At 43.3% G+C, this 27,525-nt stretch overlaps 1 protein-coding gene across 3 annotated transcripts in view; it reads left to right on the plus strand.

Moving 5' to 3' along the window:
- adcy5 (adenylate cyclase 5) overlaps positions 1-27,525 on the plus strand; it is a 469,096-nt gene that overhangs the window by 319,497 nt on the left and 122,074 nt on the right. For all 3 annotated transcript variants that reach the window (XM_059967665.1, XM_059967666.1, XM_059967667.1), the window contains 3 exons: positions 4,993-5,021; positions 20,009-20,156; positions 26,019-26,116. In XM_059967665.1, the coding sequence (XP_059823648.1) occupies positions 4,993-5,021; positions 20,009-20,156; positions 26,019-26,116 (275 nt within the window). The remainder of the gene's footprint in view (positions 1-4,992; positions 5,022-20,008; positions 20,157-26,018; positions 26,117-27,525) is intronic.

The raw sequence follows: 27,525 nt of genomic DNA on the forward strand, positions 1-27,525 counted from the left end.
AACCATTACATTGTCTCTCATTTGCCTGGGTCCGAGACCCGAATTAATAGTGCTCTTGCGATTCTCCGGAAGGAGGGGGCTGCTCCCGCCCCTTCGGCCCCTCAGAGCTGTGGTACATTCATAACACCTCCCCTCTAAAAAAACATTTTTTACCAGCGGTTAAAAACGGAGTTGTACAGCGTCTTACATGGTTTTTAATCTAACACAATACCCAAGCTTTTTCTTTTAATTACAGAGCCATACAGTTATACACTTAGTTCAGCATCTAGATAAACAATCCGCTAGCACATTATCACTCCCCTTAACGTGCTGTATCTTAATATCGAATTCCTGCAGCATCAGACTCCAGCTCAACAACCTCCTGTTTTTATTTTCCATATTGGCCAGGAATACCAACGGGTTGTGATCGGTTTTCATGGCCGCACCGACCACCGCGGGGGTAGTGTCATGGTACCGTTTCGTCATGTTCATGTGAACTAACTGGGTCGGCTTTCGCCAATCGGGGGTTTCCATCACGTAATTCAGCGAGTCTATTTTCTTACGCACTTTATATGGTCCTTGAAACCTCGCCTGAAGGGGATGGTTATCTACCGGGAATAGGACCAAAACCTTGTCGCCTACGTAAAACTCTTGTTCTCTCACTCTCGGGGTTATACCACTGGCTCATTTTTTTCTGGGATTCTTTAAGGTTTTCCTTTGCCAAGGCGTGTACTTTATGCAGCCTCTCCCGGAATTTCAGAACATAGTCGATCACACTGACTTGAACGGTCGGGCTAGACCACTTTTCTCTCAGGAGGGTTAGAGGGCCCCTGGGCCTGTGACCGAAAACGAGCTCAAACGGACTGAACCCCAGTGAGCACTGGACTGTATCCCTGACGGCAAATAACAGAAGGGGTAAAGCCTCATCCCAGTCTCAAACGTTCTCCTGACAATAAGTTTTAAGCATGGTCTTTAGTGTAGCGTGGAACCTTTCCAACGCCCCTTGGGATTCTGGGTGGTACGTGGAGGCTAGAATTTGTTTGACCCCTAGCTGGGTCATCATCTGCCGAAATGCGTTAGATGTGAAGGTACTCCCCTGATCCGATTGTATCTCCTTAGGCAGCCCCACTGTGGTAAAGAATTTGATGAGGGCCCTCACCACCACAGCGGTCCTAATATTACCCAGAGGCACAGCCTCTGGAAATCGTGTAGCGGCACACATCATGGTCATGATATACTGCCGCCCCCTCGCAGTTTTAGGTAGGGGTCCCACAAAATCTACAATGATTCGGGAGAAAGGCTCCTCGCACGCGGGAATGGATCGGAGGGGTGCCTTAGGGATAACTTGGTTCGGCTTACCCACCATTTGGCAAGTATGACACCTTTTACAATATTCAGTAATCTCTTTTCTCATGTTTGGCCAATAGAACTCTCTTTGAACCCGATCCACTGTCTTCATTAGTCCCAAATGCCCACCTAACAGTCCCTTATGAGCTAAGTTCAGAATTTCGTCCCGATACGCTTTCGGGACTACTATCTGATGTACCACCGCCCAGTCCTCATCGACCGACACCTTGGGGGGCCTCCACTTCCTCATCAACACACCCTCCTTCCGGTAGTAACCTTCGGGCTCAGTTTCAACCTCGGTCTCCGAAAGAACCAACTCTCTCAAGGCTATCGGCTCCTCATCACTTTGCTGTTCCCGTACAAACTCTCGTCTGGCTAAGGGCAGGTCTACCTCCCCCTGTTTACTCTCTCCCCCCTCCTTACTCTCCGGTTTACCTTCCTCGAACCCTCGCTGGTACAGAGTCGGTAAAAACGTGTCGGCCAAATCAAAACCGGCCAGATTTAGACTGCTCTCTCTCTCAGCTGTCTTCTTCGACATGCTGCGAGTGACCGCGCAGGCGGGGTATATCTTCAGATCTGAGGGAGGGGCCTCAATCCTCGCAGGCTGGGTTGTCAGCTTCACGGCTGTTCCCATTTTCCCTCCCGCTAGGTCGTTCCCCAGAAGGACATCCACGCCTTCCCCCGGCAACTCCGGCAGAACCCCCAGCTCCACTGGTCCCAACACCAACTCACAATCTAGAAGGACCCTATGCAAGGGTACCAATTCGTAAGCCCGGAGAATGGCCTCCTTTACTTCAGCATAATTCTCTGCTTCCCCTCCTCCAGGGACAACGCCACATATGCTCGTTGGGCCTTCCCCTTTAACACACTTTGTAACAATGCCACCCACTGCTCTTTTGGCCATTTCTGATTTACTGCCACCTTTTCAAAAAGCAAGAAATACTTATCGACATCTGTCTCCTCAAACGGGGGCACCAATCTAACATTAAACAGCTCAGCTCGGTCTAACCCTTGATCTCTTCGCTTGTTTCTCATCTTCTCAATTTCCCGGTCATGTTGCCTCTGATTCTCTTTCTCGGCCCGTTCCCTCTCTTTCTCGTCTGCTTCTAGCTCCTTTAGGTGAATTTCATGCTGTCTTTGCCTTTCTTTCTCTCTCTCAGCCGCTTCCAGCTCTTTTAACTTAATTTCATGTTCCAGCCTTAATTTCTCCACCTCTAACTGAACCGTCCCACTTGATGGTACTTTGTCAGGGATATCTCACAATACCTCAGCTTCAAACACCTTCTTCCCAATGTGATACTGGGTTATGGCCCTTCGCACCTCCCGCTTTTTCATGGACGACCTCACTTCTGCGAGGTTCAACCCCTTCGCCAAATTTAACAATTCTGATTTGGTGGCCGTTTCTAGCGCCCCCCCCAGTTGGGTTTTTCATAAATTCACCCACGTCCATCTTTGCTGGTTTCCCGTCTGGCTACCCGCGTAACCAGATTCAAGTTTTTGACTACAAGCCCGATTCACTGCCTCCCAATTTGGTGTCAAATCCCGAGACGAGAAACCCCAAGTTGTTACGTATCCTGTAACTGGATAACTCACCAGCAAAGATAGAGAGGTCCGTTGGAGTCTGAGGGCACTATTTTCAAACGTTTTATTCATAAAGGGGGCACAAAATTAAGGTTAAACCAAACATTCAGAACATATACATCGGCCAAACTCAATCTAAAGCGCGGGTATAGCAATAATCATCATTAAGAAATAATCTCGACTGTTGTCTAAGGGATAATATATTGTCCGTTGGAAATATAAAAGTCACTCAGAAGTCTGCAGGCTTCAGTCTTTTTGGGGAATCGCTGGGTTTCACGTGTTTCAGAGAGAGTGAGGAGAAACAACAAAACTTGCCCGGGTCTTTGACAAAGCAACTCCGTTGAATCAGGGGAGCGTTGTTTCCCCGTTGTTAGTTCGAAGTCCTTCTCGGTATTATCAGCCACCCACTCCCCAGGCAGAGAAGTTACGGAGCGCACGTGGCTTTTGAATGGCTTCCAGCTATCACGGGAGCGTTGAGCGATCGAATCCTTCTGGTGCGTCTGTCTGGGTTACTGCCTTCAGCAGTCCCCTTTTATCTTGACTTGCAGAGTTGTAGATGTCCATCAAAGTAGGGTGATGTAATCCCCACCCCCACATTGCCCGAGGGTGTCCATATCCGTGGTAGCTGTCACGTAGCAGGGTCATGCCCTCAGCACAGGTGTCTCTAAGAGCCCTGGCCAAAACCATTACATTGTCTCTCATTTGCCTGGGTCCGAGACCCGAATTAATAGTGCTCTTGCGATTCTCCAGAAGGAGGGGGCTGCTCCCGCCCCTTCGGCCCCTCAGAGCTGTGGTACATTCATAACAACTGTAATTTAAAATGTTCCTTTTCTTATTTTCTAGATATAGTATTTGTCTAATTTTTGAAGTTAAAAGATGCTAAAGTTGAGCTTTATCTGTCCTGTACATTGAAACATACAGTGAAATGCATTATTAGCGTCAACAGCCAGCACAGTCCAACAGTATGCTGGGGACAGTCTGCAAGTGTTGTCATACCTTCTGGCATCAACATGCATGTCCACAATCCTGTCAGAATAACACAGACACAACAAGTGACAAAACAACAGCAAAGCAAACCCTATTCTTCCCTCCCTACACAATCCTTTAACCCCAGAACAGGCCACCTCTTCATCCCCAGCGTCCAGCAGACTCGGGCTTGGACTTGGGCCTGTAGATATTAGGCTTCCGCTTCCCTAGCGGTCTTGCAGCGATTCACAGGCCTGGCTCTGGCCCACAGGTCTCAACTTCTGGACCTCCGATTCGACCCTGAGGCCTCGATATTACATGCAGAATAGGGGGTTAGAGTCACACAACGTGGGAACACTGCTGTACAGCCCCACTGGATCGAGGAGCATCATCCCAGCTACACTTCAAGATTCTTCATCCCAACCGCCCTGCCCCATGCTCCAAAAATGGGATTTATCCCCCTCAGAGTTTCTGATTAATCTTTTAATTGGTGTCAGCTTTTGCTGTAACAAAAACAGAACCAACCAGAAACACTCAGCAGGACAGGCAGTATCTGTGGGAAAAGAAACGGAGTTAGCTGTTTCAGAGCAATGATCTTCCATCAGAGTCATAACATCATTGAGCACTACAGCAAAGAAACAAGGCCTTCAGTCCATGATAACCTGTTATTCTGCCTGGTCCCTTCAACCCACACCTGGACCTTAGCCCTCCATACTCCTCCCATCCATCTACTTAGCCAAACCTCTTAAATATTGCAATATTCCCTGCATCCAACACATCCGTTGGCAGCTCGTTCCACACTTATACCATCCTCTAAGTTTCCCCATAAGTATTTCACCTTTCACCCTTAACCTATGACTTCTAGTTCTAGTCTCACCCTAAGCCCTGGAGAAAGCCTGCTTGCACTTACCCTATCTTTACCCCTCGTGAGTTTGTATATATTCATTAAATCTCCCCTTATTCCCTTACATTCCAGAGGGAGTTTCCAGATGTTTCTCTATTTATTTCAGATTTCCAGCATTTGTAAATGTTTTGCTTTAATTCACTCGCATCTGTGGTTTTTCAGTCAACATTAACAAGGTGTTTCACTCTTTTTCTCTCTCTCTCTCTCATTCACAGGGCATCGTGGACTACATGGCCAAGGACAAGTAAGTGGATATGTTATTTTTTCTCAAGAACATTTTTACATTATCACCGGAAAGCATGTTAACCTGTTGGAGACTTGTCTGTCCAAACAGAAGTTACGGATTGGCAGAGCTTGGCACCTAAGCTAGATTCCATAGCAATGTTTAAGAGGCATTTGGTCAAGTACATGAACTGGCAGGGAATAGAAGGATATATTTATTTATATTGAATTTATTCAGAGAACAAGTCCTTCTGGCCCACCTAGCTCTATTATACCCATGGAACCAATTAACCTACGTGTTTGTCTTTGGAATGTGAGAGGAAACTGGAACATCTGGAGGAAACCCCAGTGGTCATGGGGAGAAGGTAGTAGCAAAAATAGAACTGGGGTTGATGGGATTGCACTAACTGCTATACTGCCATGCAGGGTCAGTGGTTCCATGAGGTCCTAGTGCCTGCTTCTTGTCTCATGATTGGGCTGTTCACTTTACTCCTGACCAGTCAAAAAGAGGCCTAAATGTTTTTAGAATGAACATTGGAGATATTGATATTTTGCTTTGAGATGAGGAGAACTGGTGATTATCTGGGACAAAGATACACCAGGGACAGGGAGGACACTGTGGAGGAAATGTTAAAGACATGGAAATAGTGAGTGTGGAAGGCAGGAGGGGCTGAGAGAATAAAAGATGAGAAGGTGGCTGGGGGGTGGGGAGGCAGTGGATAGTGCTGCTGACTGAAGTCCACATTCTATCCTGACCTCCAATATTGTCCACATAGAGCTTACATCTTTCTCCCGTGACTGTGTGCATTTCTCCTGGGCACTCCCGTGTCTCAGATGTGCTACTTGTTTCTGACCTTGTTCCTTGCTCTGCACCCTCTATAAACTCTACGAGAGTTTATAACACCACTTCTAACACTAGACCCAGCCGGGTTCAGGCCAGGCCACTCTTGCTGCGGTCAAGTCCTGAACTGAACCCAGTATATTGAGGATGGCTTTGAAATGCGACCAATTACAGGGGCAGTATTTGTTGACTTAACAGCAGCATGCAACACTGAATCACAGAGGCCTTCTACTGAAATTATCTAAAATGTTAAAGAATAAAACCACAGTCAAAGTAATAAGAAGCCTCCTCGAAAATCGCAGATTTTATGTAGAAATGAAAGGAATTAAGAGTAGGTGGCGTCCACAAAAGAACGGACTACCCCAGAGATCAGTCCTGGCACCTCTACTATTTTACAAATGACCAACCAACCTTTCCTAACACACACAGGTTTATCTATGCAGATGACCTATGCATAGCAACACAAGCTAACTCATTCCAAGGAGTTGAAGTACGACTTATAGCAGTCCTCAAAGCAATGAAGCAGTATTATGAAAAATGGTTTCTGAACCCAACTCCATCAAAAACTCAAGTGTGTGCATTCCAGCTGATGAATCGAGAAGCAGCTCGGAAACTCAAGATCTTCTGGTGTGGGAAGGAGCTCGAATACCGTCCAACTTCAACTTACCTGGACTTGAGATTGGATAGAACAATCTCATTTGCCACCCACATCCAAAAACCCCGAGGGAAAGTTGGCTCTCGCAATTCTCTCTTGAAAAAATTAGCAGACACGAAATGGGGAGCTAATGCTCACACTCTTAGATCAACAGCCCTAGCACTCTGCTATGCACCTGCAGAATACTGTGCACCTGTGTGGGGCAGATCAGCCCATGTGAAGAATATAGACCTGTTGCTTAACGAAGCGTGCTGAATAATCACGTGCACACTGCACCCCACACCCAGTAACATCATTTACAGATTTGCAGGCATTGCTCCCCCAGAGATCCGAAGACACACTACGACAAAAATTGAAAAAGGTCAACAGAACTCGGATCCACAGCACCCACTATGCAGGTTCCAACCGCCTAAAATCAAGGAAAAGCTTTGCTACAGTGGAGGAACTACCGCACAGAACATCCCCCCAAACATACAGGATTGACAACTGGCACCAAACAATACAGTGCAAAACCCACAGAAATGTTGCCAGACGGGGCACTGCTTGACAGACAGACATGGTGCACTCCCCACAGAGCAGAACGGGAGTTTGTAGGGCAGAGGACAATATGGTGGTGGGGATTAAATCCAGCGACTCCTTTGAGTGTGGTGATAGGGTGCAGAACATTGAACTGCCCACTCTCACCGGATTTAGCTGACACTGACCTGCTCAACATCAACCAAACAACACTAGAGTGGCTGGCTGGCTGGTGTGACAAGCTACGATGATGACTTGTTTCTGGTGGGGTGCAGGGGCTAGGGGTGAGTCATATTAATTGCATATGAGAGATAATAAGACATGAGAGTAGAATTGTGCCTTTCAGTCTGCTCTGCCATTTCATCATGGCTGATTGATTTTCTTTCTCACCTCCATTCTCCTGTCTTCTACCAGTAATCCTTGACACCCTTATTGATCAAGTACCTATCAATCTCCTTTAAGTATAGCCAGTGATCTGACATCCACAGGGGGTAACATAACAGTTAGTGCAACACTCTGCAGAGCCAGTTTTAATCCCACCACTGTGTCGGAGCACATTCTCCCTGTGACCACATGGATTTCCTCCAAGTGTTTCCAAAGAGTGCTCCCTACAACCAAACAAGAGAGGGCAGCAGTCATATGGGAATGCAAAACTACTTTCCAATCCTGACTTGGTAATGCATTAGCCTTTTTTCATCAAAATCCTGGAACTCCATGCCCAGGAAGTACAAGAGCTTCTGCAGGTGCTGGAAATCCTGAGCAACACACACAAAATGCTGAAGGAATGGATAGGTCTGTCCACAGCCTCCATCGAGAGGGCAGCCACAGGTTGGAGGAGCAACACCTCAAATGTCTAGGTTTGTCTCCAGCCTAATGGCATGGACACTGATTTTGAAGAATTTAGAAGATTTCTCTTAAGTTTTGTTAGCTATTCCCCTCTATTCTCCCACCCACTATTTTGTTTCTCTTCCCCCTTCTGATGGCCTTCTCAGCCTTTCTCCTTCCCTCACTTACATAAACCTATCCATCAACTCCTCTGATTCTCCATCTCCTTCCCTCTTTTCCACGATCCTCTCCTATCAGATTCCTCCTTTAGCCCTTTACCTCTGCCACCTACCACCTCCCATCATCCACTTTCTCCTACCCGCTCTCACATGCTGGCCTGGACTCGCCCCCTCTCACGACCTTCTTAGTTTGGCTTCGCCCCTACCCTTCCAGTCCTGCTGAGAGAGGTCATTTCCTTCCAGATGTTGCCTGATCTGCTGAGTTCCTCCAATATTTTATGTGTTCTTTTGAAGTTCAACTTTATTGTCATCTGACTCTACAGTACAACCAAACGTTGTACGACCACAGTGCACCCACAAAACATGTATCACATAAACCAGAATATTACAGTACATGTTAATAAAATAGTCTCATAGCCTGAGGGAAGAAGCTGTTACCCAGACTGGCAAATATAGTCTTGATGCTGCTGTACCTCCTTCCTGACGGTACAGGGTCAAAGAGATAGTGGGATGGGTGGATTCACTGGGAGGAATGGAGCGATTTAAAAAGTTGGCTTTTCATTGCCTTCTCAAGGACAATGAGGGAAGGGAGATATTAGATCAGTGATCTAATATCCCAATAATGATTGACAGAAGGGTGGTGCAGCTAGTAGAGCTGTTGCCTCACAGTGTCAAAAAACCTAGGTTCAACCCCGAGCCTCAGTGCTGTCTTTGTGGAGTTTGCAGGTATTCATTTGCATGTGTTTCTTCCAGGTTTTCTACTTCCTTCCCACATCCCAAAAATGTGTAGGTCAGTAGATTAATTGACTGCTGTAAATTGTCCTTAGTCTGTAGGAGAGTGGTAGATTCTGGGGGTGGGGATAGAGTTGACATTAACGGCCGGAGAGCAGGTTGCAGGGGAGTTTAGTTGCAGCATGGTACTGTTCTGACAAGCCAGCATAGACTCTTAGAACAAAGTACATCCTTCGACCCACAATGTTGTGCTGACCTTTGAACAATCTAATGCTCCCCTCCCTCATAGCCTTCCATTTTTCTGTCATCTCTGTGCCTATCTAAGAGTCTCTTAAACCCCTAATGCATCTGCCAGTCCACTCTATCTATGTTTCTAACCAATCTGTACACCTCTTATCAAGTCACCTCACACCTTGCTTTGCTCGTGAGCTCTAGCTCTAGCTCACTCACACTATCCTAGTATGACATTCTCTCTTATCCAGGCAGTGTAAATCTCCTCTGCACCCTCTCTAAAGCTTCCACAATCTTCCTAGTGATGAGGCCAGCAGAAATGAACACAATATTCCAAGTATTATCTAACCAGGGTTTTATAGAGCTGCAATGTTACCCCATGGCTCTTGAACTCAATCCCCTGAATAAAGAAGACAAACACACTCTACGTCTGCTTAATCACCCCATCTACTGGAAATTCAATGAAGATTCACCCCATTTACTGGAGATTCACCCCATCTACTGGAGATTCAATGAAGATTCACCCCATTTACTGGAGATTCACCCCATCTACTGGAGATTCAATGGAGATTCACTCTATCTACTGGAGATTCTATGAAGATTCACCCCATTTACTGGAGATTCACCCCATCTACTGGAGATTCAATGGAGATTCACTCTATCTACTGGAGATTCAATGAAGATTCACCCCATTTACTGGAGATTCACCCCATCTACTGGAGATTCAATGGAGATTCACTCTATCTACTGGAGATTCAATGGAGATTCACCCCATTTACTGGAGATTCACCCCATCTACTGGAGATTCAATGGAGATTCACTCTATCTACTGGAGATTCAATGGAGATTCACCCCATTTACTGGAGATTCACCCCATCTACTGGAGATTCAATGGAGATTCACTCTATCTACTGGAGATTCAATGGAGATTCACTCTATCTACTGGAGATTCAATGAAGATTCACCCCATTTACTGGAGATTCACCCCATCTACTGGAGATTCAATGGAGATTCACTCTATCTACTGGAGATTCAATGGAGATTCACTCTATCTACTGGAGATTCAATGAAGATTCACCCCATCTACTGGAGATTCATTGGAGATTCACTCTATCTACTGGAGATTCAATGAAGATTCACCCCATTTACTGGAGATTCACCCCATCTACTGGAGATTCAATGGAGATTCACTCTATCTACTGGAGATTCAATGGAGATTCACTCTATCTACTGGAGATTCAATGGAGATTCACTCTATCTACTGGAGATTCAATGAAAATTCACCCCATCTACTGGAGATTCATTGGAGATTCACTCTATCTACTGGAGATTCAATGAAGATTCACCCCATTTACTGGAGATTCACCCCATCTACTGGAGATTCAATGGAGATTCACTCTATCTACTGGAGATTTACCAGAGATTCACCCCATCTACTGGAAATTCAATGGAGATTCACTCTATCTACTGGAGATTCAATGGAGATTCACTCTATCTACTGGAGATTCAATGAAGATTCACCCCATCTACTGGAGATTCATTGGAGATTCACTCTATCTACTGGAGATTCAATGAAGATTCACCCCATTTACTGGAGATTCACCCCATCTACTGGAGATTCAATGGAGATTCACTCTATCTACTGGAGATTTACCAGAGATTCACCCCATCTACTGGAAATTCAATGGAGATTCACTCTATCTACTGGAGATTCAATGGAGATTCACTCTATCTACTGGAGATTCAATGAAGATTCACCCCATTTACTGGAGATTCACCCCATCTACTGGAGATTCAATGGAGATTCACTCTATCTACTGGAGATTCACCAGAGATTCACCCCATCTACTGGAAATTCAATGGAGATTCACTCTATCTACTGGAGATTCAATGAAGATTCACCCCATTTACTGGAGATTCACCCCATCTACTGGAGATTCAATGGAGATTCACTCTATCTACTGGAGATTCACCAGAGATTCACCCCATCTACTGGAGATTCAATGGAGATTCACTCTATCTACTGGAGATTCACCAGAGATTCACCCCATCTACTGGAAATTCAGTGGAGATTCACCCCATTTACTGGAGATTCACCCCATCTACTGGAAATTCAGTGGAGATTCACCCCATCTACTGGAAATTCAGTGGAGATTCACCCCATCTACTGGAAATTCAATGGAGATTCACCCCATCTACTGGAGATCCATGGGCCAAAATTGTGTTGCATGTTGGAAGGAAGTAGTAGTAGTTTTGGATAATAGTTAATCATTGATACAGTCTGGTACCAGGGCAATTTAACTTTATAACATTCTTTTCTGATGTGGTTCAGAGGTGAAGGCACAATCTATTTCAGAGAATTGCAAGCGTATGTAAGAACAAAGCAAAGTCAGTTATGATCAGCTGATGCAGAACAGAAATGAAAAATGACAAACTATTACATTACAACATGCATTCAGGCAATGGTCTGCTTTAGATTTTGATTTGACAATTCAAGTAGTAATGCTGCACAGTTGAACTGTGCACAGTACAATAAAAATATGTAGTGCCTGTGGGATTATTCTCACGCCAAGCGCTTCTCTTGGTCTTCCCACTCTGAAATATGTTCTGGCTACAGGAAGCCCTGCCTGGCAGCTCTTCTTGTTTCACCTTCCTCACTTCCACTTACTTCTTCAGCCTTCTTCCCCCTTCCTTTCTTTCCAGAGGGGATTCTCAGAATTTCGAGCAGGATCGTCTCGACCCAAAATGTCAACTGACTTTTCCCACAGACGCTGCCTGTCTTGCTGAGTTCCTCCAGCATTTTGTGTGTGTGTTCTTTTTGACTCTGCTGTTTTTTTCTCCAAGAGATCTATCTGAGATCAGTCAGAAAAGCTTACAGATGTCATAGAAAGGAGGGCAGAATTTGTTGTTCCGGAGCTATAAGATGCTGAGACAGAACAGCGATGGCTGTTTCTCACGGTTAAGTTAGCACAGAGTAGAAAATGTTCCCAGCTCTGTGCTCTAGCTTGGCAGCAGCCTGGCTCTTATCTGATACTTTCATCTTTATTTACTCTCCAAAACTCTGTAGCAGTGGCACAAATCTACATGCAGTGCCCACTTTATTACACAGCAACCTTAAAATCATTTTACTGCATGCAAGAGCTCTCTAGAAAACACTGAAACTGTCACAAATACCAGGGTTTGTCTCCACCATCAAGGACATACACTCAGTGGCCACTTTATTAGGTATACCTGTACACTTGCACATTAATGCAAATATCTAATCAGCCAATCATGTGGCAGCAACTCAATGCATAAAAGCATGCAGACATGGTCAAGAGGTTCAGTTGTTGTTTAGACCAAACGTCCAGAATGGGGAAGAAATGTGATCTGAGTGACTTTGACTATGAAATGATTGTTGGTGCCAGACAGGGTGCTTTGAAAACACCCTGTTTATGAGAGCGGTCAGAGTGGTTCCAGCTGACAGGAAGGTAACAGTAACTCAAGTAACCACATGTTACAACAGTGCTGTGCAGAAGAGCATCTCTGAATGCACAACTTGTCGAATCTTAAAGTTGATAGCGATAGCAGTGGGCCACGAACACACTCTCATTGGCCACTTTAGATACCAGATGTACGTTACACCCAGTGTAATGCGAGTGGCATTAATTCTGGTACACTTTCAGTACCTGCCAGCAAAAACTTTTTGCAGGCCAATGCACTTGAGGTGATGCCACTGCTGTAGTTGAACAAGGCCTTGGAAGCATCAAGGGGATGTTTTCATGTTTTAGTCTGACAAAATAAATCTCTCAGATTGGAGGAGCAACACCTCATATTCCGTCTGAGTACCCTCAAACCTGATGACATGGTTTGATGCCATGTCTTTGAGCTATCGATGTGATAGCTCTAACTTCTGGTCATTTCTCCTCCCTCCTTCTTCTCTCTTTTCACATTTTTCATTCTGGCTCCTCTCTTCTCCTCTCCTGCCCATCACATTCCTCTGGTGCCCCCCTCTTCTCTTTCTCCCATGATACACTCTCCCTATCAGATTCTTCCTTTTTAAGCCCTTTACCTTTTCCACCTATCACCTGCCAGCTTCTCACTTCTCCCACCCACCCATCCAGCTTTCCCCTTACCTGATCTCACCTGTCAGTTGTACACCCTTTGCCAGCTTCTTATTCTGGCTTCTACCTTCCCCCCCCCCCCCCCCCCCCACATCCTTTCCAGTCCTGATGAAGGTTGTTGGCATGAAACTTCAAATGTTTATTCCCATCTATAGATGTTGCTTGACCTGCAGGATTATGTGTGTGTTGCTCTGGGTTTCCAGCATCTGCAGAATCTCTTCTCTTCTGGGATGCTCGCCTCGATTCACGTGCCTGAATCTGATGTGTTGGTTTTTTTATTGTCACACGTATCAAGGCACAGTGAAAGGTTTCTGGGTGGTGGACAAACAAAAGGCTTTTCACAGTGTCTCATATCATATTGATAAGCATACCAGATCAGGATATGAAGACTGGAACAGGCACCACAGCACCGATTTGTATTGTTCTGAACGTTGAACACAGAATAAAGATGAGCTTTATTTGTCACATATACATTGAAACATTGCAACATGCGTCAATATCGTATCACCATGCATCTGCCGCTAAAATAGCGTGCATCGCCAAGAACAGTACGACACAGGAACAGGCCCTTCACCAACAATGTGATGAGCACAATGCTGGATAAAACTCCATCTCTGCTGCCTGTGCACGAGGTACAGTGGAATGCTTGTCCCGCATACTGTTCATACAGGTCAAAGAGTAACGTTAACAACCTCAGGGAAAGTGCAGTACAGGTAGCAATGAGTGGCAAGATCATAATCAGGTAGATGGTGAGATCAAAAGTCCAATTTATAGTACTAGGGAGCCATTTAATTTTCCTGTAACGGTGGGATAGGTGTTCTGGAGCCTGGCGGGACGTACTTTTGGGCTTTTGTATTTCCTGCCTGGTGGAAGATGGAAGAGGAGGGAGTGCCTGAGATGGGGCCCCTGATTATGCTGGCTGCTTTACTGACGCAGCGAGAAGTGTAGACAGAGTTTGTAGAGGGGAGACTGGTGCCAGTGATGTGCTGAGTGGTGCCCCATAATCTGTATCTCTCCATATTCACATGTCCAACTGGCTCTATAATGCCTCTTTCTCATCTCTTTCACCACTTGCCCTGGTAGCCCATAGTGTAGAAAAATAGGGGCTGTAGTAAATCATTCGGCCCTCCAAACCTGTTCTACCATTCAGTAAAACAACGGGTGATCCACCCTCTTAATTCATATTCAGCATTAACCCTCTTGGCTTGGGCGCTGTATTTTAGAAAGGATGAACTGACATTGGAGATGGTCCAGAGGAATGGGGGAGGGGGTTTCATTGAAATCTATCAAATATTGAAAGGCCTATCTAGAGTGGACATCTAGAGGATGTTTCCTATAGTGGGTGAGTATAGGGCTAGAGGGAACAGCCTCAGAATAGAGGGATGTCCCTTTAGAACAGAGATGAGGAAGTATTTCTTTAGCCAGAGAGTGATGAATCTGGGGAATTTGTTGCCACAGACAGCTGCGGAAGCCAAGTCATTGAGTGCAGGTGTTGATAAGTTCTTGATTAGTTAAGGATATCAAAGGTTCTGCTGGAAAGCACAGGAGAATGGGATTGAGAGGAATAATAAATAAGCCATGATCAAATGACTGATGAGCCAAATAGCCGAATTCCAGACCCATGTCTTATGATATTGTGGATAGAATAAATGAGTTAAAGTGGTAATAATGTCAGCTAGGAAGGTCAAACTCTTTAACCATGTAACAATTACATCATGGACGTCTTCATAAAGGCAATGCTTCGAGAAGCCTGGTATACAGCATTAAGAACGCTGACTGCCCAGCACATGCCTCCTTCTCATTGCTACCATTGGGAGGAGCGTATGCAAACCTTAAGGCACACACTCTGTGTCTTAGGAACATTTCCTTTTGCCATCGTAGTTCTGAACAGTCCATGTACCCGAACACAAGCTCACTTCTACAGCCATGTATCCTTTCTGGGAACATGTCTTTGCCGCCAGCTTGTACCACACAGTTTCCAGATTTGTTTTCAAGCTTCTCGATTTGGACCCTCTGAGGATGCCAGCTACTCACATTCAATTAACTGCTTCTCCCACCGCGTTCTACGTGCACGCTTTCCGCCATGAGGAGGTACTTGGTGTCCCCATCACAGTCACTTCCACTTTTTAAAAAGATCCTGCTTCGCGAAGGATTTCAGTCCGAAACGTCGCCTGTGCTCTTCCTAGATGCTGCCTGGCCTGCTGAGTTCCTCCAGCATTTTGTGTGTCTTGCTCACTTTTCTGGTCTCTTTTTGTACTATTTTTTTATATTTCTTATTGTAATTTATGGTATATTTTATCTATTGCATGTACTGCTGCCACTAAACAACAGATTTCACAGCCTATGTCGGTATAATAAAGCTGATTCTGATTCTGAGTTGAAAGGAATTTGTGACCCATATTGTACTTCAACTCCTTGTCGGCTATAGAGGGCCAAGAGCGCCCTCTGCTGTCTACCACAACCATGCTCAGATTGTGAAATCAGAAACAGAAACAGCCGACCACAATGCCAAATTAAGCTAATCGCATCGGTTTGCACATAACCTGTATCCTTTTATCCTCTGCCAGTTCACATATCTGTCTAAAGGCTTTTTAAATAATGCTATTGCATCTACTTTTTCTCCTATGCCTGACAGCTTGTTCCACACACTGTGTGAAAATACTTGTCTTGCAAATCTCTTTTAAACTTCCCCCCTCTCACCTTAAAGTTATGCCCTCTAGTACTTGGACATCTCTATTGGGTAAATTATCATCTAAGCCTTTAGGGTAGGGAACCACAGACTTATTGGTCTATGGTTCAAAATTTTCTTTTTTTTAAATTTGGAGATTGAACACAGTAACAGGCCCAATGAGCCCACTCCACCCAGTTACACTCATGTGACCAATTAGCCTGAGACGATTTTGAATGTGGGAGGCTTTCATAGCACCCAGAGAAAACCCACGAGGCATGGGGAGAACACAGACATTTGACAAACAGTGACAGAATTGAACCTGTGCTGCTGGTGCTATCATAGTGTTAACTGGCCACTACACTACCATGCAGATCTTTTTATAACTTTTATAGGCCTCCCCTCAGTCTCAGGGGAAAAAAAATAGAAGTTTGTTTAATCTCTCCTTATGGCTAAAACACTCCTAGTGAATCTCTTCCGTACCCTCTCCAAAATCTCTACATCCTGCCTGTAGTGCAGCTACCAGAAACATGGGAAGTACAAGATTAAGAAAGAACACCCATCACTTTGCCAGTGGTAAGAGGGATTGGTATTAGTGTTGTTATTGGTATTGGTTTATAAGTGTTACATATACAGGCAGTCCCCAGGTTACAAACTAGTTCCGTTCCTGAGTCCGTCGTTAAGTAGGATTTGTATGTAAATCAGAACAAGTACATCCAGTATTATTTAGCATCAGTTAGTGAAACGTTTGTCTTAGTATATAGTATATATTTTACTTTTCTATGAATATAAAACACACAAGAAATGTATGTATTCCAATAATTAAACCACTGCGTTGCTTAGTAATAATTGTAGCTTTCATTGGGGCAGGGCCTTTCATGTGCTCCATTATTCTCACTATGTCCTTTAAAATTGTTCCGATCGTTGACCGACTGTAGCCTAACACTTTTCCAATGACCGATGGCGTTTCACCTCTTTCCAAACGCTTTATTATTTCCACTTTATTTTCAATCGTGATCGCTTCCTGTCAATGGAACAGAAACACTGTGGGCGGCGGGTCCCGAGCTCCGCTGGGTCCTAAGGGCAACCGCACTGAATTCCCCAGGTCCAAAAGTCCTGGGTCCCGAGCCCTAAAGTCCACTGCACTGAGACAGGTTAAATGGGACAAGTGGGGGCTGTACTGGGTTTGGGTATTTGATCCTCCACAATATTCCGCGTGGGAATTTAAATTGGAGGTGGCAGTGTTTTTTTTACGAGGTTGAGTTGCGAGCTCAACATCATAGTACAGGAGTCACTGGAGCGACATCTACCCAGCACGGGAGTGGTCTGTCACTGGATCGAACTCAGAAAACTCCATTCTCGAGCCCAGCGCTGATCTCACTGCACCACCAGCCGACTGGAACGGTGGGGGGAGGGCAGGATCAGGGTGAATCTTGCTAAGAAAAATTTAAGCCAAATACGAAGTTACACACTCAACACAGTGTCAATGACTTAAGATGGCAGACGGCGTCGTGATCCGACTTAAAATGGCAGACGGCGTTTTCCTTCCTCGGTTTGTAAATACGAGTTGTCCGTAAGTTGGATATTCGTAACTCGGGGGCTACCTGTACTAAAATATGTTGAAAAGCTTCTCCTGCAGACTGACTGAAAAGGATTAAAGAACCAGTTATATTATTTTTGGAATATTTCTTCTGGCCTTTCTTTCAAAAATGATAACTCACAAGAAGATACACCAACTCAAATAAGGCCTTACTGTTTTGATGTACGAGATAGCTTCACTCATCCCAACACTGAACTGATACCACAACATATGGACTCATTTTCAAGGACTCCACACTCAATATTATTTGTCTGTCTGTTTGCTTATTATTTTTGTACTTTAGCTGCTTGTCTCTGTGGTTTTTCATTAATTCTATTGTACTTCTGTGTTCTGTTGTGAATGCCTGCTAGAATATAAATCTCAGGGCAGTATACAGTAACAGTCAGTACTTTTTTAAAAAATATATTTTTTATTAAATTTTAAGAGAATTACGTAGAATGAATAGAATAATAGAGTAATGAAAAATAATATCAGCCCTCCCCCCTCCCTTTAACCCTCCCCCCCCAACATCCCTATCTAAAAAAAAAGGAAAAAAAGCAAAAAAAGAGAAAGAAAGAAGAAAGAAAGATTACCTGGATATCGGAAGATCCCCACATGCTCCATGGAGTTCAAAATAGCTTTAGTATATATCTTTATTTTTTTTCCCAAATAGCTAATAATTTTATCTTCGAAGGACCTATATATTTAATCCTATCTTTTGTAAATAATGGTACCAAATTTTCAAGAATATATCATTTTCATCTCTTAAATTATAAGTAATTTTTTCAAGTGGAATGCAGCTAAATATTTCATTATTCCAACGATCCATAGTTAAGTATGAATCTGATTTCCAAGTAACTGCAATAGTTTTTTTGGCTACTGCCAATGCAATTTTTATAAATTTTTTCTGATACTTATTCAATTTAGGTTTCAGTATTATCCCTTCAATATCGCCTAATAAAAATAATATTGGGTTATGTGGAAGTTGTATTCCAATAACTTGTTCCAGTAAAACTCTTAAATTTATCCAAAAAGGTTGAATTTTAAAACAAGACCAAATAGAGTGTAAAAAATTTCTTGATTACATCGGAAACATTGGTCAGATAAATTTGGGTTTAATTTATTTATTTTTTTGTGGTGTAATATATAATTGATGTAAAAAATTGTATTGTCGGACATTTATTGTATTTGTCATACTGTCGAGACATAATCTTGACCAACTTGTTTCATCAATTTTAATATTCAAATCAATTTCCCATTTTTGTCTTGACTTATGAATTCCTTGTTTAATTGTCTGTTTTTGAATCAAATTATACATACAAGAAGTAAATTTTTTAATTTTTCCTTTTTGAATTAAAATTTCTATTTCATTAGGCTTTGGCATTAACATTGTTTGACCCAATTTATCTCTTAACTAAGCCCTTAATTCAAAATAACAGAAAAGAGTGTTGTTTTATATTTTATATTTATTCTTTAGTTGATCAAACAACATCAATATACCTCCTTCAAAACAGTCACCTATATATCTAATCCCTTTTTGAAACCAGTTATATAAAAGTTGGTTATCCATTGTAAAAGGAATGAGTCTATTTTGAATTAGGGTTCTCTTTGCTAATAAAGATTTCTTTATCTCATCATCAACATTTATCTTATCCATAAATCAATCAAATGTTTTAATATAAGAGATTCTTTCTTTTCCTGTATCCATTTGGATTCCCATTTATATATAAAATCTTCTGGTATATTTTCTCCTGTCTTCTCTATTCTAATCCATGCGGGTTTTTCTTCATCAAAAAGAGATGCAATAAATCTAAGTTAATTTGCTTTATAATAATTCTTAAAATTTGGGAGTTGTAACCCTCCTAGGTCAAATTTACATGTCAATTTTTCCAACGATATTCTTGACATCTTACCCTTCCAAAGAAACTTCCTCACACATTTATTCAACTCTTGAAAACACTTCTGTGGCAGTTGTATTGGTAATGTTTGGAATAAATATTGTAATCTAGGAAATATATTCATTTTTACAGCATTAACTCTACCTACTAATGTTATTGGTAACATCATCCATTTATCAAGATCTTCTTGAATTTTTTTCAATAATGGCAAATAATTTAATTTACATAAATTCTTTATATCATTAACAGTACGTACTTTGATAACAAACTTACTTTGAACTTTTTGCCCACCAGGCAAATGTGTGATGGGAAAATGGAGGGCTATGTGAGAGTGAAGGGTTAGATTGATCTTGAACTAGGTCAAAAGGACAGCAAAGAGCCTGGGCTGTGCTGCACTTTTCAAATATCTGTGCTCTATGATTTTTTTTGTCAATTCATTGTAGAACCATTGGGCTCCAAAATCATTCACTACCACTCTGAGCTGGATTGAAGCTACAGACTCATTTTCAAGGACCCTTTACGACTCATGTCAGATCTTTGTTTTTTGCATTATCAGTTTCTATTTATGTATAGTTTTTGTAAAATTCTATTGTGTTTCTTTTTGTCTGTCAATATCTGGAAGAGAATGAATCCCAGGGTAGCACATGGTGACATACAGTTACTTTGATAATAAATTTGCTTTGAACTTTGAGCTTCCTGAACAGCCCTGTCTCCCTGCCTGATCTTTGAACTAGCCATTACTTTACTGCTGAATTATATTTGGATTTTCCTCTCCTTTATAGCAGAAGCATTCAAGAAAACATGAACCCGGAGGAGGAAGTGGATGAGTTTCTGGGACGAGCAATCGATGCCAGAAGCATAGATCGGCTGCGTTCCGAGCACGTGCGGAAGTTCCTCCTAACCTTCAGGAAGCCGGAGCTAGAAAAGAAGGTGAGTGTTGATGTTGTCCGGCTATCCCAGTCCGACCAAGGGGCAAGAGCAGCACAGATACATAAACGGTAGTGCAATTCTTCCTCATTCAGTGGTACAGTTATATCTCCATAAGACATGGGAGAAAAATGAGGCCATTCGGCCCATTGAGTCTGCCCTGCCATTCCATCATGGCTGACCTATTATCCCTCTCAATCCCATTCTCCTGCCTCTCCCTGTAACTTTTGATGCTTTCACTAAATCAAGAAACTATCATAGAAACAGAAAACATGCAGCACAATACAGGCTCTTTAACCCACAAAGCTGTGCCAAACATGTCTGTAGTTTTCTCGCACAGGTGTAAAAGAACTCTAAACTAAACACCAAGCATAAACCAATCAATGAGGCGGTCCCAGTAAGATTAACCGTTTACTGTTCACTCTTCCACATTAACGTATGGTGAAAACTGTTGATAAAACAATACAAAATACATACAGTATTTGTTTCCTTCTTGACATCACATTCACATCATAAATACTTGCAAAAGTAAAACTACAACAACTATATTACATTAAAGTGCAACGTTCAGTCAGAATCTACCTACGCCATCGACTGGCTTTAAGTACACTTCAACACAAACTATCCGCAACTCTTTAAATAATAAAAAACATAAATTTTATCAGCCGTCATTACTTTTAACAGAATCAGCGTTAACATTTTTAATTCAACATATCGATTATCTCATGAACTTACAGCGTTGCTTCACTAATGTTTCTAGTGCGTAGAAAGAGAACTTTTCTTATGCTGATCCTGCACTCATAAGCCCCCTCCTTCCCGTTTCTCCAAACCAGTATTTTCCCACAAGACGCAGCGAAACCGGGTGTGATGTCATCGCATGCCGCGATATATCACAGACAACGAATTTACTTTAAACAATCTTAACTTTAACTAGAAAACAATAACAAACGAATTACTAAAGCGAAAATATAATAAACTAAACAAATGCCTTAAAGGCAACAGAATGTCCCTACTTTAGAAATTACCTATCAACCTCCACTTTCAATGTACTCAATGACTTGGCCTCCACAGCTGTCCGTGGTAATGACTACCACAGATTCACTAGCCTCTGGCTAAAGAAATTCCTCCTCAATTCTGTTCTAAAAGGACAACTTTCTATTCTGAGCTGTGCCTTCTGGTCCTCGACTCTGCCACTATTAAAAACATCCTTTGCATGTCCACCCTATCTAGGCTTTCCAATATTTTTTGAATGTTTTAATAAGATTCTAATCTCCAGCAAGTACAGGCCCAGTCATCAAACGCTCCTCATATGTTAACCTCTTCATTTTCAGAATCAGTCTTGTGAACCTCCTCTGGACCCTCTCCAATACCAGCACATTGTTTTTAGATGTGGGGCCCAAATGTGGTCTAGCTAATGTCTTATAAAGCCTCAGCCCTATAACCATATTCTTACGTTCTAGTCCTCTCAAAATGAATGCGAACATTGCATTTGCTTTCCTTACTATCAACTCAGCATGCAAGTTAATCTTTACGAAGTCCTGAACAGGGACTTCACTCTTTTGTACATGTACCTTTGCATATCCAATTTCTGAATATGCTTTCCATTTAGAAAATAGTGGACACCTTTATTCCCTACACTGTATTCCATCTACCACTTTTTTACCCAATCTCCTAATATGACCAAGTGTTTCTGCACACCCTCTGCTTCCTCAACACTACCTGCTCCTCCCCTGTATTTGTATCATTTGCAAAGCTGGCCCTAATCTCTGAGGGTTTGGTCTCCTGGCCATAACCCTGATGCTTATAGTTCTAGAGACAGCACCACTCATATAAGGACCAGAAACTCACACAAAATGTTGGATGAACTCAGCAGGTCAGGCTGCATCTATGGAAGGGAAAACAGAGCCAACATTTTGGCCAATACCTGTCATCTGGACTGGAAAGGTAGTGTCAGAGACAGAATGAGAAGGTGGGCGGAGGGGTAGGGGTACATGCTGGGAGGTGATGGGTTAAAGGTGAGGAGTACATGCTGGGAGGTGATGGGTTAAAGGTGAGGAGTACATGCTGGGAGCTGATGGGTTAATCCAGGTGAAGGGGAAGGTGGTTGGTTGGGGTGTGGATGGTGATAGGTGGAAGAGGTAAAACACTTCTTGCAAGTTGTGCTAAAAATAATTCTAAGAAGTTGGTTGTGAATGTGAAACTATGAATTAGACTTGGGTTTATTATCACTAACAAGAAATCTTGCAGTGCAAAAACATTTAAGTTATCGTAAGTTACAAAAGTAATGTGTAAAATAGTGTTCATGGGTTCATGCACCATTCAGAAATCTGATAGTGGAGAGGAAGAAGCTGTGGCTTGAAGAAGTTGAATGTGGGTCTTCAGGTTCCTGTACCTGTGCCTGATGGAAGTAATGTGAAAAGGGAATATCCCAGAGGTGAGGGCCACTTCATGATGGGTGCCACCTTGAGAAGATGTGCGCAGTAGTGGGAAGGTTTGTGTCCATGATGGCCGAGTCTACAACCCTCTGCATCTTCTTTCAATCCTGTGGATTGGAGCCTTCATACCAACCCTGTAGATTTGTGATGCAACCAATCAAAATTCTCTCCCCTGTACATCTGTAGGAAATTTATGAGTCAAATCTCCTCAAAATCCAAATGAAGTAGTGCCACTGGCGTGCATCAGAGTGTTGGACCCAGGAAGGATCTCTGAGATGCTGACAGTTGGGAACTTGAAGCTGCTCACTGCTGACCCCTTGATGAGGATGGGTGTGTGTTCTCCTAACTTCCCCTTCCTGAAGTCCACAATCAGCTCCTTGGTCTTGCTGACTTTGAGTGCAAAGTTGTTCTGATACCACTCAACCAGCCAATCTTCCCCAATCCTGTATCCCTCCTTGTCGCCATTAAAGATTCTGCCAACAGCAGTGTCATCGATGAATTTATAAATGGAATTTGAAGATGAATGGGAGGGGAATAGGTCGAGGTGCAAATGTTTCTCCAAAGATACAACTCCGATGAGATGCTGAGCGTTGGTCTTGAGGGAGGGGAGCGTGAAGGTAGAAGACAAATGCAGGAGAGAGATAGGCAGGAAACACAAAGGACACACGTGCAGGATTCTGGTAAGTAAAGGAGGTGAGAGTGGGAACCTTTTAAGGAAAGGTGAATGGCAGACGGAGTCCAGGCCTCTGCTCCATAGTTGAAGGGTAGTGATGTGGACATGGCATAAAGGATGTCCAAGGATGTTAGTTAGTTGGTCCTGGGATCAGGTGTCCATGCGAGCAACAGGCATGAGAGCTGGTGAGTCAGCGAACCTGAACTTTGAGCCCTGGAGCTCGGGGTCCTCTAGTCTGGAGATTGATATAATAAAGATTTGAGGGGAGAGCACCTGAATCCGATGTAGATTTGAGGGAGAAACACCTGAATCTGATGTAGATTTGAGGGAGAAACACCTGAATCCGATGTAGATTTGAGGGAGAAACACCTGAATCTGATGTAGATTTGAGGGGAGAGCACCTGAATCCGATGTAGATTTGAGGGAGAAACACCTGAATCCGATGTAGATTTGAGGGGAGAGCACCTGAATCCGATGTAGATTTGAGGGAGAAACACCTGAATCTGATGTAGATTTGAGGGGGAACATCTGAATCTGATGTAGATTTGAGGGGGAACATCTGAATCCGATGTAGATTTGAGGGGGAAACACCTGAATCTGATGTAGATTTGAGGGGGAACATCTGAATCTGATGTAGATTTGAGGGGGAAACACCTGAATCTGATGTAGATTTGAGGGGGAAACACCTGAATCTGATGTAGATTTGAGGGAGAACATCTGAATCTGATGTAGATTTGAGGGGGAACATCTGAATCTGATGTAGATTTGAGGGGGAACACCTGAATCTGATGTAGATTTGAGGGGGAACATCTGAATCTGATGTAGATTTGAGGGGGAAACACCTGAATCTGATGTAGATTTGAGGGGGAAACACCTGAATCTGATGAAGATTTGAGGGGGAACATCTGAATCTGATGTAGATTTGAGGGGGAACATCTGAATCTGATGTAGATTTGAGGGGGAAACACCTGAATCTGATGTAGATTTGAGGGGGAACATCTGAATCTGATGTAGATTTGAGGGGGAACATCTGAATCTGATGTAGATTTGAGGGGGAACATCTGAATCTGATGTAGATTTGAGGGGGAAACACCTGAATCCGATGTAGATTTGAGGGGGAACATCTGAATCTGATGTAGATTTGAGGGGGAACATCTGAATCTGATGTAGATTTGAGGGGGAAACACCTGAATCCGATGTAGATTTGAGGGGGAACATCTGAATCTGATGTAGATTTGAGGGGGAACACCTGAATCTGATGTAGATTTGAGGGGGAACATCTGAATCTGATGTAGATTTGAGGGGGAAACACCTGAATCTGATGTAGATTTGAGGGGGAAACACCTGAATCTGATGTAGATTTGAGGGGGAACATCTGAATCTGATGTAGATTTGAGGGAAAACATCTGAATCTGATGTAGATTTGAGGGGGAACATCTGAATCTGATGTAGATTTGAGGGGGGAACACCTGAATCCGATGTAGATTTGAGGGGGAAACACCTGAATCCGATGTAGATTTGAGGGAAAACACCTGAATCTGATGTAGATTTGAGGGGGAACATCTGAATCTGATGTAGATTTGAGGGGGGAACACCTGAATCCGATGTAGATTTGAGGGGGAAACACCTGAATCTGATGTAGATTTGAGGGGGAAACACCTGAATCTGATGTAGATTTGAGGGGGAAAATCTGAATCTGATGTAGATTTGAGGGAAAACATCTGAATCTGATGTAGATTTGAGGGGGAACATCTGAATCTGATGTAGATTTGAGGGGGGAACACCTGAATCCGATGTAGATTTGAGGGGGGAACACCTGAATCCGATGTAGATTTGAGGGGGAAACACCTGAATCCGATGTAGATTTGAGGGAAAACACCTGAATCTGATGTAGATTTGAGGGGGAACATCTGAATCTGATGTAGATTTGAGGGGGGAACACCTGAATCCGATGTAGATTTGAGGGGGAAACACCTGAATCCGATGTAGATTTGAGGGGGAAACACCTGAATCCGATGTAGATTTGAGGGGGAAACACCTGAATCCGATGTAGATTTGAGGGAAAACACCTGAATCCGATGTAGATTTGAGGGAAAACACCTGAATCCGATGTAGATTTGAGGGAAAACATCTGAATCCGATGTAGATTTGAGGAGGGAACACCGGAATCCGATGTAGATTTGAGGGGGAACACTTGGATCTGATGTAGATTTGAAAGGGAACCTGTAGGTGAACTATGTATGTAGCAGCTGGATGGGATCAGGAGGGGGAGGGTGATGAAGGTAGGGGAACTAAGCATCCTTTGTCAAAGACCCCCATCATCCAGGCCAAGTCTCTTCTTGCTACTACTATCAAGCAGGAGGTTGGACTCTTAGGTCTCACACTACCAGGTTCAGGAACAACCATCCAGGTTCAACCATCAGGCTTCTGAACCGGTGTGGATAGTTTCATTTGCCTCAAAATAAAATGATTCCACAATCTACAGACTCACTTTAACCAGATTCCACAATCTACACACTCAATGACAAAAACTTATGTTTTTTTTATGTGTTATTGTTATTTTCTTGTATTTGCGGTCTGTCTTCTTTTGCGCACTGATTGTCAGTCTGTGTGCAGCTTTTCATTCATTCTATAGTATTTATTTGATCTACTGTGAATGCCTGCAAGAAAATGAATCTCAGGGTAGTATTTGTGATGTATATGCTTTGATTATAAATGTAGATTGAACTTTGAACACCCTCCCTCTTTTCCTTGCAGTATTCCAAGGAGGTGGATGACCGATTTGGTGCCTACGTGGCCTGTGCTTGCTTGGTCTTCCTCTTCATCTGTTCTATTCAGATCATCATCATTCCACAGTAAGTCGCTGTGCTAGTTGTCCTTAATTTGAGGGTTTGCACAGTAACCTTCTGTCTCCTCACTGGGAGGAATTGATTGGGGTGAGGCGGGGGTGGGAATGTCAAGGGAAAGAGGGTTGGTTTGTCTGTCCTTTGACGACATAGTCTTTTGTGGACAAGGATCTGGAAATTCCACAATCCATGTTTGGACCTGAGACCGTTCATCAGGACTGGAAAGGAGAAGCCAGAAAGTTTTGGCCTCTTCCACCTTTCTTCTAATCCTGATGAAATGTTTTGGCCTGAAATGTTGACTATTCATTATTCCCCTTCACAGATACTGCTTGACCTGCTGAGTTCCTCCAGCATTTTGTGTGTGTATTGCTCTGGATTTCCAGCATCTGCAGAATCTCTGGAAAAACACCGGCCTTCTGGCAGCCAGGACTTCCTGTCACCCAGGACCAGATGGAAATAAAGACATTGTTGGAGGAACTCAAAGGGTAGAGCAGCATCTGTGGGAGTAAAGGAATTGTTAATGTTTCGTGCTGAAACCCTGCCACAGGACCGAGTGGATGGGGGAGATGGCCGTTCTAAAGAGGAGAAGCGGAGTGAGAAAGGATTCTGAGGTGATTGGTTGGCAGAAGAGGGGTGTAAGGTGACAGGCATAATGAGCAACACAGAGGAGGGGATGAAGGGTGGAGTACAGAGTAATACAGCACATGAGCAGACCCTCCAGCCTATGTGTTCCTCCTAGTCCCATCGACAATATCCCTCACATCCATGTGCCTGTCAAAGCCTCCCTTCAATGTTGAAATCAAACCCACATCCACTACTTCCTCTGGCATCTCATTCCACGCTCACCATCCTCTGAGTGAAGAAGTTCCCCTTAAACATTTCACCTTTCACCCTTAACCTATGACTTGTAGTTGTAGTCTTATCCAACCTCAGTGGAGAAAGCCTGATTGCATTTGCCCTATCCATACACCTCTTAAGTTTGCATACCTCTATCAAATCCCGTATTCTCCTCCACTCCAGGGAATAAAGTCAGACTATTTAACCTTTCCGTATCACTCATGTCCTCAAGTTCTGGCAATATCATTGTAAATTTTCTCTTTACTCTTTCAATCTTATTGATTCCTTTCCTGTATGTAGGTGGCCAGAACTGCTCCCAATACTCCAAATTGGAGTCTAGAGGGAAATGGACCATGCATGAAAAGGTGGAGCAGAGTCATTGGGCAATTGTCCTAATTCTGCTCCTATATCTTATGGCCAAACCAACATCTAATACAACTTCAACATAACATCCCAACTCCTGTACTCAGGGCTTTGATTTATGAAAGCAAATGTGCCAAAGCCACCTTTGCAACATTTTGTATCTGTAACAGCATTTTCAATGAATGATGTAACTGTATTCCCAGATCTCTTTGTTCTAC

This window comes from Hypanus sabinus, chromosome 4 (assembly GCF_030144855.1).
Source record: "Hypanus sabinus isolate sHypSab1 chromosome 4, sHypSab1.hap1, whole genome shotgun sequence".
NCBI classification, from domain to species: domain Eukaryota; kingdom Metazoa; phylum Chordata; class Chondrichthyes; order Myliobatiformes; family Dasyatidae; genus Hypanus; species Hypanus sabinus.